Genomic DNA, 15,257 nt, shown 5'->3' with positions numbered 1-15,257 from the left:
ATATTTGTCTAATAGGTTACAATTTGTTCATGTAAATGGGGAATCTTCTTCACAGACTAAAGTTAATTATGGAGTTCCACAAGGTTCTGTGCTAGGACCAATTTTATTCACTTTATACATGCTTCCCTTAGGCAGTATTATTAGACGGTATTGCTTAAATTTTCATTGTTACGCAGATGATACCCAGCTTTATCTATCCATGAAGCCAGAGGACACACACCAATTAGCTAAACTGCAGGATTGTCTTACAGACATAAAGACATGGATGACCTCTAATTTCCTGCTTTTAAACTCAGATAAAACTGAAGTTATTGTACTTGGCCCCACAAATCTTAGAAACATGGTGTCTAACCAGATCCTTACTCTGGATGGCATTACCCTGACCTCTAGTAATACTGTGAGAAATCTTGGAGTCATTTTTGATCAGGATATGTCATTCAAAGCGCATATTAAACAAATATGTAGGACTGCTTTTTTGCATTTACGCAATATCTCTAAAATTAGAAAGGTCTTGTCACAGAGTGATGCTGAAAAACTAATTAATGCATTTATTTCCTCTAGGCTGGACTATTGTAATTCATTATTATCAGGTTGTCCTAAAAGTTCCCTAAAAAGCCTTCAGTTAATTCAAAATGCTGCAGTTAGAGTACTAACGGGGACTAGAAGGAGAGAGCATATCTCACCCATATTGGCCTCTCTTCATTGGCTTCCTGTTAATTCTAGAATAGAATTTAAAATTCTTCTTCTTACTTATAAGGTTTTGAATAATCAGGTCCCATCTTATCTTAGGGACCTCGTAGTACCATATCACCCCATTAGAGTGCTTCGCTCTCAGACTGCAGGCTTACTTGTAGTTCCTAGGGTTTGTAAGAGTAGAATGGGAGGCAGAGCCTTCAGCTTTCAGGCTCCTCTCCTGTGGAACCAGCTCCCAATTCAGATCAGGGAGACAGACACCCTCTCTACTTTTAAGATTAGGCTTAAAACTTTCCTTTTTGCTAAAGCTTATAGTTAGGACTGGATCAGGTGACCCTGAACCATCCCTTAGTTATGCTGCTATAGACGTAGACTGCTGGGGGGTTCCCATGATGCACTGTTTGTTTCTCTTTTTGCTCTGTATGCACCACTCTGCATTTAATCATTAGTGATCGATCTCTGCTCCCCTCCACAGCATGTCTTTTTCCTGGTTCTCTCCCTCAGCCCCAACCAGTCCCAGCAGAAGACTGCCCCTCCCTGAGCCTGGTTCTGCTGGAAGTTTCTTCCTGTTAAAAGGGAGTTTTTCCTTCCCACTGTAGCCAAGTGCTTGCTCACAGGGGGTCGTTTTGACCGTTGGGGTTTTACATAATTATTGTATGGCCTTGCCTTACAATATAAAGCGCCTTGGGGCAACAGTTTGTTGTGATTTGGCGCTATATAAAAAAAAAAATTGAAAATTGAAATTGAATTGAATATGATTGATGTGATTCTAAAGAAATTATTTACAAGAATGAATTCTCAGAAAAGCTGAAGTGTTAACAGAAAAGAGGAACTTGAGAAATAAGTTACTGGCAAGGGGCCGCAGATGACTTCCAGTAAGCGAAGGAGAAGGGAGGAGGTTTTGAGTCAACAGCGTCCCCATGGTAACCAAGATCATCTGAATACAACAAGAGTCAAGCACATATATAAACTGTGAAACACCAGGAAACGGGGTTATTCTTCCAGGGAGAGGTGCTGTTGCCACTTCTCCCCTGCTACGAGGAAATCACAAGACTTGACTATCTTGTGAGCAGCAATTGGAATCGTGGAGTGAGAGGATTGGAACCATAAAGATCGTTTGAGAGAGTTTTCAACTCCCACTCAGGCCGTCCAGTCACGGATTAGCAGAACATTGGAGAATAGTCACTGGCCTTAAGTCTGAGTGGGGAATGTTCAACGTTTTCTCTCTCAAGGAACATCACAGCATACCAGAATGGATTAGATCAACTTTTGGTTGATTGAAGAAGGAATAAACTCTTATGTGGATTAACTTCCTGAAGGATTACAACATTACACAAGGATCGTGGTCAGCTAACGATTAATAGCTGATGAAGAGGAAATCAAGTTCATCGAGCTGGGGACTTTAACCTCAAAAACCTTCTTCCCTCACTCCTAGAAAAATTAAGTCAATCCAGTCCCAGTCAAAGTAAGATCAGACAGTATTATTGAATCAAAAACAAAAATCTCTGCCAATCATTATTCTAATTATACTTGAATTACTGTTGTGAAATTATTACCATATAATCTATGTTGATTATGTTATTGACACTTGCAAAACCTGCAATAAATTTCCAAGCATGCAGTTAAAGTGTTAAGGCTCGGACATTGGATTATTGATGCTTCTTAAGGTGTAAAAGTTAAAGTTTATTGGGTGTACAACATCAAAAAGGCTCTAAAAGGTTAGTCTGGTTTTTCTAATGAAAATAACACATCCTGGGGACTCGCTGTACGAGTCACTAAATTCAAAATCTAGCAACATTCCAAGAGCCCTGATCCATAAGAGGAGAGCTGCCGTTAACGGGCGTGGCCGGTTCGTATCCTGGTTCCTAAGGAGGCTATTCAACCGGGGTGCGAGACCAGCTTCAGCGGGGTGGACGTCCGGATGGAGGCAGTGAGCAGCTAGACGAATCTCCTCGCCACCAGCTTGAACAGCCTTTGTGCAGCCCTGCCGGGTAATACCCGTGGAGACACGAAGGTCGGACCCCAGAGACGGAGAGCTGGTTTGTACACAAACACACTCATCGGAGGGTGAGCGTGTGCCGTGTATCTAAAAAAGCGGTATCTGACAGTATCAATTGGAATCGTGGAGTGAGAGGATTGGAGCCGTGCAGAGTCGTTTGAGAGATATTACGACACCCACTCAGGCCGTCCAGTTACGGAGTAGCAGAACGATGGAGGATAACCACTGGCCTTAAGTCTGAGTGGGAAATGTTCAACGATTTCTCTCTCAAGGAATATCACAGCATACCAGAATGGATTAGATCAACTTGTGGTTGATTGAAGATGGAATAATATATGTGGATTAACTTTGCTGAAGGATCACAATATCGCACAAGGATCGTGGTCAGCCAACGACTAATAGCTGATGAAGAGGAAATCAGGTTCATCGAGCTGGGGACCTTAACCTCGAAAACCTTCCTCCCTCACTCCCAGGAAAATTTGTTAAGAAATCAATCCAGTCCCAGTCAAAGCAAGATCAGTCAGAATTATTGTATTATAAAAAAAAAAATTAATAATAATAAATCTCAGCCAATCATTATTTTAATTATATTTGTATTACTGTTGTGAAATCATCACCATATAACCCATGATGAATATGTTATCGGCCCTTGCAAAACCTGCAATAAAACTCCAAGCATGCAGTCAGTGTTAAGGCTCGGACATTGGATTATTGATGCTTCTTAAGGTGTGAAAGTTAAGTATATTGCGGTGCGCAACATCAAAGTGCTCTAAAAGGTTAGTCTGGTTTTCAATAAAAATAACACATCCTGGGGACTCGCTGTATGAGTCACTAAATTTAAAATCTAGCAACATTCCAAGAGCCCTGATCCATAAGAGGAGAGCTGCCGTTAACGGGCTTGGCCGGTTCGTATCCTGGTTCCTGAGGAGGCTATTCAACCGGGGTGCGAGACCAGCTTCAGCGGGGTAGACGTCCGGATGGAGGCAGTGAGCAGCTAGACGAATCTCCTCGACACCAGCTTAAATAGCCTTTGTGTAGCCTTGCTGGGTAATACCCGTGGAGACACGAAGGTCGGACCCCAGAGACGGAGAGCTAGTTTTACACAACCACACTCATCGGAGGGTGAGCGTGTGCCATGTATCTAGGTAGTGGGATCAGACAGTACATATAAAGTTTGATCTGGGTGGAGTGGTTGAACAGACAGCCAGATAAACCAAACTTTTGACCCTAATGACCTTGACTTTTTCAAAAATGAACACCTTAAGGGCAATTCTGGGGTCAACCTACATGCACACAGGAAGTCGTTCAAGTCACTTTGGCATTAAAATTGTTCTCTGCTGATCTGATTGTTGTTGCTCTATTCAGTTACTGAACAGGAACGTTTTGAGAGTGACGTGGACATTCATGCTAAAGTTCAAATCACGGCTACACTTAGGAGCCCTGATGTAGTCCAGCTGAAGACTGATGATGAACTGAATACAGATTCCACAGCGTGTAAAGGTAAATATTTCCAGGTGTGTAGCAATGTTCTCATAATCACTTTTAGTATCATTTTAATTTCTGTTTCTTGTTTGCTTTAGAGGAGAAACACTCTGACTCCCCTCATCTTCTTATCACCGACTCTGAATCTCCACATGCTTCAGTTCCAACCCTCAATAAATGTCAAGAAACGTCTGACACCAAACAGCAGCTGGGGAGGAGTAATTCAGATTTACAGGGGACCCCTGAGCCAGAAGATGGGAAACAGACCATAAAAACCTTGGACCCAGATCTGAAGACTCTAGATGGCTCTGTGAAGAGTCCTGTAAGTTCCCGTCGCAAGGAGAGGCGTGACTTGGATTCAGAGGACAAACCACAGGACGGAAAAAAGATCACATCAGCTGTGGCATCTTCGGAGCCAGAGCTGAAGTCTTCAGCAGCTTCAGGGAACATGAAAGAGCAGAGCTCTGCAAGAATGAGTCAGAGAGACAACCATGTGCTGCAATCCACACAACACACATCACGTGGTAGGTAGTAAAACATTTGTGAGTCAGAGGCGTCTGTGTACTGCACTGATTCCTTACTCTGTGTGTTTGTACAGGAGAAACTGTTGCTGGCAGAAGCTCTTTGTCAACATACTTGAACGTGTTTAATGATAAAACAGCTATAGGTGGATTTGTGTTTTATTTATTTATTTATTTGTTTCTTTTTCTGTGATCTCCCATTATTTCACATCATAAAAAAACAAACAAACTAAAACCTATGCATTGTGGATGCTGAGCAGGTCTGGGCTCTGTGTGGGAGTGCCGGGGGGCATCGATGAACATGGACACATTCTTCTTATGTGAGAGCTGCAGGCAGACGCTCTCCAGGGATGAAATCTGTAAACACATGTTCAGCAGTGAGCACCACTTAAACTACATGGTGGGTGGAATCTGCAGTTTGCACTCAATCATTTCTGGAGTATAAATATTTCTGAAGCCAAAGCGGCTGCTCTCGCATTAATATACAAGGTCTGTCAATAAAGTATAGGTCCTTTTTATTTTTTTCAAAAACTATATGGATTTCATTCATATGTTTTTACGTCAGACATGCTTGAACCCTCGTGCGCATGCGTGAGTTTTTCCACGCCTGTCGGTGACGTCATTCGCCTGTGAGCACTCCTTGTGGGAGGAGTTGTCCAGCCCCACGTCGGAATTCCTTTGTCTGAGAAGTTGCTGAGAGACTGGCGCTTTGTTTGATCAAGATTTTTTCTAAACCTGTGAGACACATCGAAGTGGACATGGTTCGAAAAATTAAGCTGGTTTTCGGTGAAACTTTTAATGGCTGATGAGAGATTTTGAGGTGATACTGTCGCTTTAAGGACTTCCCATGGTGCGAGACATCGCGCAGCGCTCTCAGGCGCCGTCGTCAGCCTGTTTCAAGCTGAAAACCTCCACATTTCAGGCTCTATTGATCCAGGACGTCGTGAGAGAACAGAGAAGTTTCAGAAGAAGTCGGTTTCAGCATTTTATCCGGATATTCCACTGTTAAAGGAGATTTTTTTAATGAAAGACGTGCGGACGGATTGCAGCGTCGGCTCGCAGCCGCCGCGATGCTCCGCCACAGGAAAAACACCTCTGTTGGAAGCCTTAAGGACAAGTTGGAACATGTCCAGCTGTTAAACAATTTCTCATATACTCACTCCACTGAAAGCCATCAAAAGCCGCCTGGATTTTACAAATGGTTATCACCACGGAGGTGTTTTTCCTGTGCCGCTGCACCGCGCCGGCTGCGTCCCGACGCGCGGATCCGTCCGCACGTCTTTCATTAAAAAAATCTCCTTTAACAGTGGAATATCCGGATAAAATGCTGAAACCGACTTCTTCTGAAACTTCTCTGTTCTCTCACGACGTCCTGGATCAATAGAGCCTGAAATGTGGAGGTTTTCAGCTTGAAACAGGCTGACGACGGCGCCTGAGAGCGCTGCGCGACGTCTCGCTCCGTGGGAAGTCCTTAAAGCGACAGTATCACCTCAAAATCTCTCATCAGCCGTTAAAATTTTCACCGAAATCCAGCTTAATTTTTCGAACCGTGTCCACTTCGATGTGTCTCACAGGTTTAGAAAAAATTTTGATCAAACAAAGCGCCAGTCTCTCAGCAACTTCTCAGACAAAGGAATTCTGACGAGGGGCTGGACGACTCCTCCCACAAGGAGTGCTCACAGGCGAATGACGTCACCGACAGGCATGGAAAAACTCACGTATGCGCACGAGGGTTCAAGCATGTCTGACGTAAAAACATATGAATGAAATCCATATAGTTTTTGAAAAAAATAAAAAGGACCTATACTTTATTGACAGCCCTCGTATATATTGTTTTGTTTTGTTTTTTTACCCCCCTGTTATTTTTTTTTTAGCAAAGAGCATACCTGAAGTTCCTCAGTTTCTGGTTTGAGGATGATCTCCACGAATATATGAAACTGACCCTTTTAAAGGAAGTTGCTGGCCTGCTTTCAGACCGTGAACGTTTCAACAAAATAGATTCAGTGGTGATTTAAGTTTTAAGATTTATTACACATTTTCAGATGAAAGCACTTCAAAGTTGAAATGCATGTTCAAATTTTTTACTTTTTTTTTTTATATCTTCTCCTGAAGGTTATACTATTGTCTCTAGATGCTTATGATTTTGCACGGACAGCTCCCTTCAGTGAAGGTAGCAGTAAAGAATAAAGTTTTTCCTGCTCTTGTTCAGCATTAAAGATGTGGGTGTATAGAACACGACATGTTAATTTGCTTTTTTTTTTTTTTTTTTTGTAGCTCTCAATCTGGTTCGAAACATAAGGAAACAGAAGCAGAGCGCCACCTACTGCCCTCTCAGTGCACCACAACAGAAAGGTGAGTAGCCCCTACACGGGATGGGGGGGTTCCCTCTTCTTAATGGAGTTGTAATGCAGCAGTACAGACTGTGTAGCTCTTACAGCTATGCAGGATTGTGGAGCACATCTTCAGCATGAGCCTGAGACTTGGGAGAGTGCCTCCTGTGTGTGGTATCAGTTCAGAAGAAAAGGTCACCACACCTGGATGACTTCAGCAGCTTTAGACCGGTGGCACTGACATCACATCTGATGACCCTGGAAAGGCTGGTCCTTGGTCATCTCCGCCCCCTGGTGAAACCATCAATGGATCCACTTTAGTTTGCGTACCAGCCTGACATCGCAGTAGATGATACTGTCATCTACCTACAACATAAAGCTTTCACTCATCTGGAAAAGCCTGGGAGCACTGTGAGAATTATGTTTTTTGATTTCTCCAGTGCTTTTAATACCGTAGAGCCGGTGCTTCTGAGGGACAACCTGGAGATCACAAGTGTAGACCCCCACCACTCATCTTGGACTACCTCACAGGATGACCACAGTATGTGAGGGCTAGAGACTGTCTCTCTGACGTGGTCATCTGCAGCACAGAGGCCCCCGCAAGGAACAGTCTTGGCTCCCTTTCTCTTCATCCTCTACACTGCAGACTTCATGTACAACTCTGTCAACTATCACCTGCAAAAATTCTCTGACAGCTCTGCTATTATCAATCAATCAATCAATTTTATTTATATAGCGCCAAATCAAAACAAACAGTTGCCCCAAGGCGCTTTATATTGCAAGGCAAAAGCCATACAGTAATTACAGAAAAACCCCAACAGTCAAAACGACCCCCTATGAGCAAGCACTTGGTGACAGTGGGAAGGAAAAACTCCCTTTTAACAGGAAGAAACCTCCAGCAGAACCAGGCTCAGGGAGGGGCAGTCTTCTGCTGGGACTGGTTGGGGCTGAGGGGAGAGAATCAGGAAAAAGACATGCTGTGGAAGAGAGCAGAGATCAATCACTAATGATTAAATGCAGAGTGGTGCATACAGAGCAAAAAGAGAAAGAAACACTCAATGCATCATGGGAACCCCCCAGCAGTCTAAGTCTATAGCAGCATAACTAAGGGATGGTTCGGGGTCACCTGATCCAGTCCTAACTATAAGCTTTAGCAAAAAGGAAAGTTTTAAGCGTAATCTTAAAAGTAGAGAGGGTGTCTGTCTCCCTGATCTGAATTGGGAGCTGGTTCCACAGGAGAGGAGCCTGAAAGCTGAAGGCTCTGCCTCCCATTCTACTCTTACAAACCCTAGGAACTACAAGTAAGCCTGCAGTCTGAGAGCGAAGCACTCTATTGGGGTGATATGGTACTATGAGGTCCCTAAGATAAGATAGGACCTGATTATTCAAAACCTTTTAAGTAAGAAGAAGAATTTTAAATTCTATTCTAGAATTAACAGGAAGCCAATGAAGAGAGGCCAATATGGGTGAGATATGCTCTCTCCTTCTAGTCCCTGTCTCTCTAGTACTCTGGCTGCAGCATTTTGAATTAACTGAAGGCTTTTCAGGGAACTTTTAGGACAACCTGGTAATAATGAATTACAATAGTCCAGCCTAGAGGAAATAAATGCATGAATTAGTTTTTCAGCATCACTCTGAGACAAGACCTTTCTAATTTTAGAGATATTGCGCAAATGCAAAAAAGCAGTCCTACATATTTGTTTAATATGCGCATTGAAGGACATATTGTCTGCCTAATCACCGAGGTTGACAGAAAGTACCAAGGGGTGACCCAAGACTTAGTAGATTGGTGTCTGCGGAACCACCTCCAGATCAATGCGAGGAAAACCAAAGAGCTGGTGATGGATTTCTGCTGGCACAGGCGCTCTCCACCGACACCAGTGAAGATTCAGGAAACGGATATTGAGATAGTGGACTCTTACAGTTCAGTGGGTGTTCACCTAAACAATAAACTGGACTGGTCAAACAACACTACTGCACTTTATAAGAAAAGCAAGAGCAGATTCTACCTGCTGAGGCGACTCGGGTTGTCTGGAGTGCAGGGGGTGCTCCTGAGGACCTTCTTTGACTCTGTAGTGGCATCAGCCATTTTTTTACGGAGTGGTCTGTTGGCGCACAGGCATCACAAGTGCTTAGAGGAGACTTGACAAAGTGATTAGGAGGGCCAGCTCTGTCCTGGGAAGTCCCATGGACTCAGTGCAGGAGGTGGGAGAAAGGAGGATGATGGCTAAAGCCCCTTTCACACCGGGGCTGCTCACAGTTGCTTCCTGTGGTGTCATGATGACGCAGGAATATCTGTGTCAGGTGTCAGGTGCGCGCAGCAGGGCGCAGAGAGGAGGTGACATCGCAGCCTGCAGGTTCTCTGCACAGAGAAGTCAGAGTGCACAGTTTGGCTGCAGACAGACTGTGCACTCTGACTTCTCTTCTACTTTATATTTGTTCTTGTGCAGAGCTGCATGTGGAGATGTCTGGAGTTCTACTTGATGTTGACATGTCCTGTCTCAGGACTTATGTCCTTTTTTTAACTGTGATGTGAGAGTTTGAGCAGAGAACAAAGAACTGATGCCTGCAGCCAGACTTTTTTTTTCTTTTAATTGTTCACATGTGCGCGCGTGAACGAACGTTCATGAGTGGACTAGAGATGTCCGGACTTTTTACTGGATATTTCTGGCAATCAGTCTGTGAGCAGGACTTTTATGGATTTTATTTAAACACATTTGTGAGAGAAGAAGCTGCTGCTGCCTCACAGTGCCTCTCTTCACCAGACAGCTCCACACAGAGAAGGAGCTGAGCTGCAATCAGCATTTTTTTTCCTGTTGTCTTTTTTTTTTTTTCTTTCAGCATGTAGTTACACGGTATAAAAACAATCCTGCATATTTATACTGCGGGAACAATGGAACAGAGCAGGAATCATAAATTGGCTTCTGAGTCACACGCCTCTTTGCCCCGACTTGCGCCTCTTTTCCCCAACTTGTGCTGGAACCACTTCCTTTCTGCGTCGAGCACAGGACGCCAAAAAAATTAAACGGGTTTAATTTTTCGGCGCCCGACTTGCTTCCTCCTTTGCGCCCCTCGCGCTGTTGTGGTGCCGAGCTGCATCGTCTCGGCACTGAGTTGCTTCCACGCGGCGGCGTCATAATGACGCATGGCGCAACCGGGAGCACCCCCGGTGTGAAAGGGCTTTAACTGTCATCCCTGCTGGAGAACGCCTCCCACCCCATGCGTGACATCCAGACTGTATTAGAAAGCCCCTTTAGCAACAGGCTGCTCCACCCAAAGTTGCTGAATGATTCAACAACTGTGCGGAGGTGCCCCAGGATGAGCCTCTCCACTGACTTTACTACATGTGATGTTAGGGCCACAGGTCTGTAGTCATTAAGTGTGTTTGGGTTGTTCTTCTTGGGCACAGGGACCAAACATGAGGTTTTCCACCGCTCAGGAACAACCATCTGGCTCAAGTTGAAGATGTGCTGGAAAATCCCACATAACTGGATAGCACATCCTTCAGCACTCTGGGACTGAGGACATCAGGACCTGCAACCTTTCCAAGACACAGGCGACTAAATTCTCACATGCTCAGCAGTGATTGTGATGAGAGAGGATGGAAAGAGCCCCAGTTGATGGGGGGTCAATGGGTGGGAGGAAGGCTGAGGTGTCTGGGCAGGAGCAAATGGAGACTTCGAGGAGAAGGAGGGTGTAAGGAGGGGGGAGTGGAGGCAGGTTGGTGGGATGAGGGGGTTGTAAATAATAAGGGGTGTGAGGTGAGTGCATGGGGTAGGGGAAGAAATGGGAGGAGCTGGGGGAAGGGTGGGGAGAGTCCATGTAGTCAAAGCAGGTAAACTCACTCCAGAATCCAGTATGTTGTCATGCAGCCACGTCTCCGTATCTTCCTTCCATTGTGATGGAAGGAAGATACGGCCGGTATCTCCTCTTCCTTTGCCATCATCTCCTCCCAGCTCTACAGGTCCGGTATTTCATTCGCATTTCTTTACGGATATCATGTCTTTCTCCGTTCTGGCATCTGTGTCGGAGCTCCATCAGCTGGTCCCTTGTATAAACAAATGAGCCCTGGCGCTGCTCTGCCATGGCTGGGACCCAGCTTTGGAAAAGTAATTCAAACACCAAAAAAAAAAAACACTTGGTTTCGGTGCAAAAGGTTCCTTGTTCAGACCCCACCCCTGCCACATTTCTCCATGTGTAGTTGCGTCAGGAAGGGCGCCTGGCATAGAACTTGTGCCAGTTCAACATGCAGATCCACCTCGGATTTTCTGTGGTGACCCTGAGTGAAAAACAAGGGAGCAGCCGAATAATTTAATTGTAATCGTGAGGTGCAAGTGGCATGTAATCTAAACTTCTGGGAACAAGTGACTTTTAAATTTATGAACTCAAATATTTTGTGGCAATTGATTGCCTCTATTTTTGAGTTCTGTCAACTTGTTCAGGTTTACAGTGTCATAATTGATTAAATGTTGCTGCTCTAGTTCACTCATTTCAAGACAGGTGGCATCACATTTGTAGAGTCCAGCCTAGTTATCTTCTCAGAATCAAATGTATTGCCAAGTAAGTTCTCACATACAAGGAATTTGATGTTGTCATTTGTGCATAAACAATAAAAATAAAAGGGAAAAAAAAATACTTCCACAAAAAGTAAAGGAGTTAAATGGACAAATAAGCATTCCACTGTAGTGGAATGGGGCTGTGCAAAGGCATGCAGATGTACAGTACCTTTCTAGTTAATGTTTTCATTTGTGTCATGAGCAGACTCTAAATGTGACTGTAATTTAAGTGTTTTTGGTAATTGTATGATTTGTTGTTTTGGAAAGTTGCCTCCACCACCAAAACCTTAATTGCAAGAATGGAATTTGTGGACACAGAGGAAAATCATTAGAATGTATGTATTAGAATATATGCCATGTGTGACAAATGATACAAACTGAGGTTCTTTGCAAAGGAATATTTTTGTCCAGTGGTGGGCACATTTCTGCTAATAGCTAATTAGCAGTGTTAACTTTTGCATTAAAGCATTAATTTCTCAGCTAACTTCAAAAACCCTTAGTGGACCAATTAGCCACTAAATTTTGTTCTGCTAACTTTAACTTAGCTCAGTTTTTTGGAATCAAGTTTAATGGTCAAAAGGTTTGTAAACCCTTAGAGTGTTGGCGCTTATACACTAAATCCAATAAATGAATTTAGCACATTGCACGGCAGTTACGAGCATCACCTTGAGGAGTTGAAGGAGTAGTTGAAGGTCAAACCAGAGTAAATGCAATTAATTACATTATTTTACATATGTAATATATTTCTTAAAGGTGTACTACCACTGTTTAAGATTTCTCATAAAAACTATTTTCTTTGGCACCACTATAATTTTATTAGTATTTAAATAAGGGATTTGTATGACATTGACAATATGATTAAAATTTGTGTTGTCTGGAAATAATTTGATTCCCCTGAAGGGAAATGAAAACACATGGACAGATGGACATGAACTACATAGTGACATCATAGATCATGTGGAGGCTTCCCTGTCTTGTGTGAGGGATGCTGGGAAGCACACAGCGGCAGCCAATCAGAGTACAGAAACTTACGGCGACGTCTGCTGGTTGCTCACTCAAAATAAAGGTGGTGGAAAACGCGCCGAAAAAACAGCTTATTTCTGTATAAATCTAATCTCTATAATATTTTAGAAATATTAGTGAGGAATAAACACTTCTAACCATTCTTACGGATGTCGGCATGCAAGCCCCGTGAACGCGCATCACACAAGGAGAAAGAACAAAGATCATTCAAAACCTCTTGAATGTGCACATGCGCTTCCTCCTGTAGACACTGTTAAAAGTAACATAAAATATTCACCATGGAATTCCTCCCAGATAAGTATGTTCTCATTAAACTGAGCTGTAATTTTGCAGCATGCCACAAAATAAACCTACATTGTAATGCTTGGCTTTCAGTAGAAACAAAATTTTGTCAGTTTTATGAAATTTGAAAGTCCGTACAGCTTTAATATTCCTTATTTAATACTTTCTGTACTGTGAATAAATTGTATGTTGAATATAAACTAATTTTATTTGTTCATTTAATTATCTACATTTAAATAATCATCTCCTTGGCATGCTAAAGTTTTTTTTTTTTTTTTTTTGGAAAGCTCAGTGTTCATCCTTTTAACATATTAAAATTTTAGCTTTTTAGGTCTGTTTTTTTCCCAGCCTTCTAAAGGAAAAAAACAAAAAAAGAAGGCCAAAGCTAAATTCATATAATAAAAATTACCAGGTTGTTGTAGCTCCAGCTAACTGTTTCAGCTACATACCAAAAACCATTTAACCAGTTTAAAAACAAACAAAACCTCCCCAAATATCTAACCAACAGCACATTACAAATTACAATATAAGATTGACAGCTGTACAAATTACTTTTACTCAAATACATGCTGCTATTAGACTTTGAAGTCATTTTTAAACAGTTTGATAAACATTTTTAAGTTAGAATACAATATAAATTTAAAATGTGATATTTTACCAATATTTTCATGGACCACTAGGGGTCACTCAGATCACCACACTTTGAGAACTGCTGTAATGGTACCTCAGTTATGGTAACTTTTCAGTTTGCATATTAGCAGTTATTGAAGCTAACTCTTGGGTTAGCTGTGTGGGTGTGTGTGTTTTGTTCTTGTTCATTAATATAAACCACTTTATATTTTAGAAACCATGCGAAGAGGAAAAACTCGTTTTGAAGAGGCTGCAGATACGGCTACAGTTAAAAGAAGGAGGACTCTACCAGATGTTAACACTGACTCCAACATTTATTCTAAAGTTACTTCACACCCTCGACAAAAGCAGGTCAAATGCAAGGACATTGCTGTTGGAACAGCACTCAGATTTCAGGCTTGTCAGCTGAGCTCACAAACACAGCCTTATTTGCTGGCCCAAGAGGAAGATTTGTTTGTAGAAACTCAGAGTTTCTCTGACATGTTTCATAAAACCAGTCCGTCACCCTCGGCACCTTCCAGACAACAATGCTTCCCAACTGAAAGGGCAACATTTGGTGCACCTGTTAAATCTTTGGTCAGACCATCTACTCATAATCCCCAATTTGGGGACCATTTGCCAGCAATTTACAGTCTGTCTCACCCTGGATTCACCTCAGAGATGACTTTTGATAACACCGCCAGTGCACCTATTTCCATGTGTTTTAAGGACAATAATGGACGACCTGAATCAGCATCAAATGCAAGCGTAGAGGGTGACTAATTGGTCTTCTGAATCATGAGAGAGCTAAAAGATGTAAGCCATCCAGCCAACCAGTCCCACAAAAAGGTGAGGTTACCCCTTCCAGTGTCAGTTTTTCAGAAAAACTCAGTTCAGCCATGTTTTCAAACACAGTGGAAAAAATGCCAACTTCCACGAACACGCTAGCCATTGAGAATAAACACAGGCCACCTGTCAACTTCGGACTTACTGCCAACACCAATTATCTGCAATACCAACAATGTGACACAGCTGTTGTAAATATAGGCCAGGACAGTTCTAGTTCCACCTGCCAACCCATACCTCACAGATTCGCACTGTTCCACTGCTGGAGATAATCGGTTACCCAGTGGTTCTATTGTAACTGCCACATCAAACTATACTCTCGAGCTGTGTAAGGGTGACTACAAAGAACTGAAGTACAGTACATCTGGAAAGTATTCACAGTGCTTCACTTTTTCCACATTTTATGTTACAGCCTTGTTCCAAAATTGAATAAATTAATTTTTTTCCCCCTCAAAATTCTACTCACAACACACCATAATGACTACTTGAATTTTTAAAATTTATTTAAAAAAAAAGCACTTAAGTACATAAGTATTCACACCATTTGCTTGATACTGTGTTGATGCACTTTGGCTCCAATTACAGCCTCGAGTCTTCTTGAATATGATGCCACAAGCTTGATGCTCCTATTTTGGGTGGTTTTGCCCATTCCTCTTTGCAGCACTTCTCTAAGTCCTTCAGGTTGTATGGCGAGCGTCGGTGCACAGCCATTTTCAGATCTCTCCAGAGATCTTCAATCAGATTCAGGTCTGGGCTCTGGCTGGGTCACTCAAGGACATTCACAATGTTGTCCTGAAGCCACTCCTTTGATATCTTGACTGTTTGTTTAGGGTCACTATCCTGCTGAAAGATGAACCTTCACACCTGTTGGGAAGGTGTCGTGACACGGACCCACAACAGGGGGTGCTAAGGAACG

General features: G+C 42.8%; 1 protein-coding gene across 2 annotated transcripts in view; it reads left to right on the top strand.

The window, feature by feature from the left end:
- The window catches only part of LOC117501876, a 120,487-nt gene extending 105,973 nt beyond the window's left edge, over positions 1-14,514 (top strand). Inside the window, exons 39-46 of one of the 2 annotated variants that reach the window (XM_034160842.1) lie at positions 4,058-4,192; positions 4,273-4,698; positions 4,773-4,841; positions 4,956-5,095; positions 6,570-6,701; positions 6,808-6,865; positions 6,970-7,047; positions 13,731-14,514. In XM_034160842.1, the coding sequence (XP_034016733.1) occupies positions 4,058-4,192; positions 4,273-4,698; positions 4,773-4,841; positions 4,956-5,095; positions 6,570-6,701; positions 6,808-6,865; positions 6,970-7,047; positions 13,731-14,278 (1,586 nt within the window). In that variant the 3' untranslated portion in view covers positions 14,279-14,514. The remainder of the gene's footprint in view (positions 1-4,057; positions 4,193-4,272; positions 4,699-4,772; positions 4,842-4,955; positions 5,096-6,569; positions 6,702-6,807; positions 6,866-6,969; positions 7,048-13,730) is intronic. The other variant, XM_034160843.1, reaches the window with a different exon arrangement.
- Positions 14,515-15,257: the final 743 nt, after the last annotated feature.

Source organism: Thalassophryne amazonica, chromosome 20 (assembly GCF_902500255.1).
Source record: "Thalassophryne amazonica chromosome 20, fThaAma1.1, whole genome shotgun sequence".
Taxonomy (NCBI): Eukaryota; Metazoa; Chordata; class Actinopteri; order Batrachoidiformes; family Batrachoididae; genus Thalassophryne; species Thalassophryne amazonica.
This window is presented reverse-complemented; position numbering and strand designations above follow the sequence as displayed.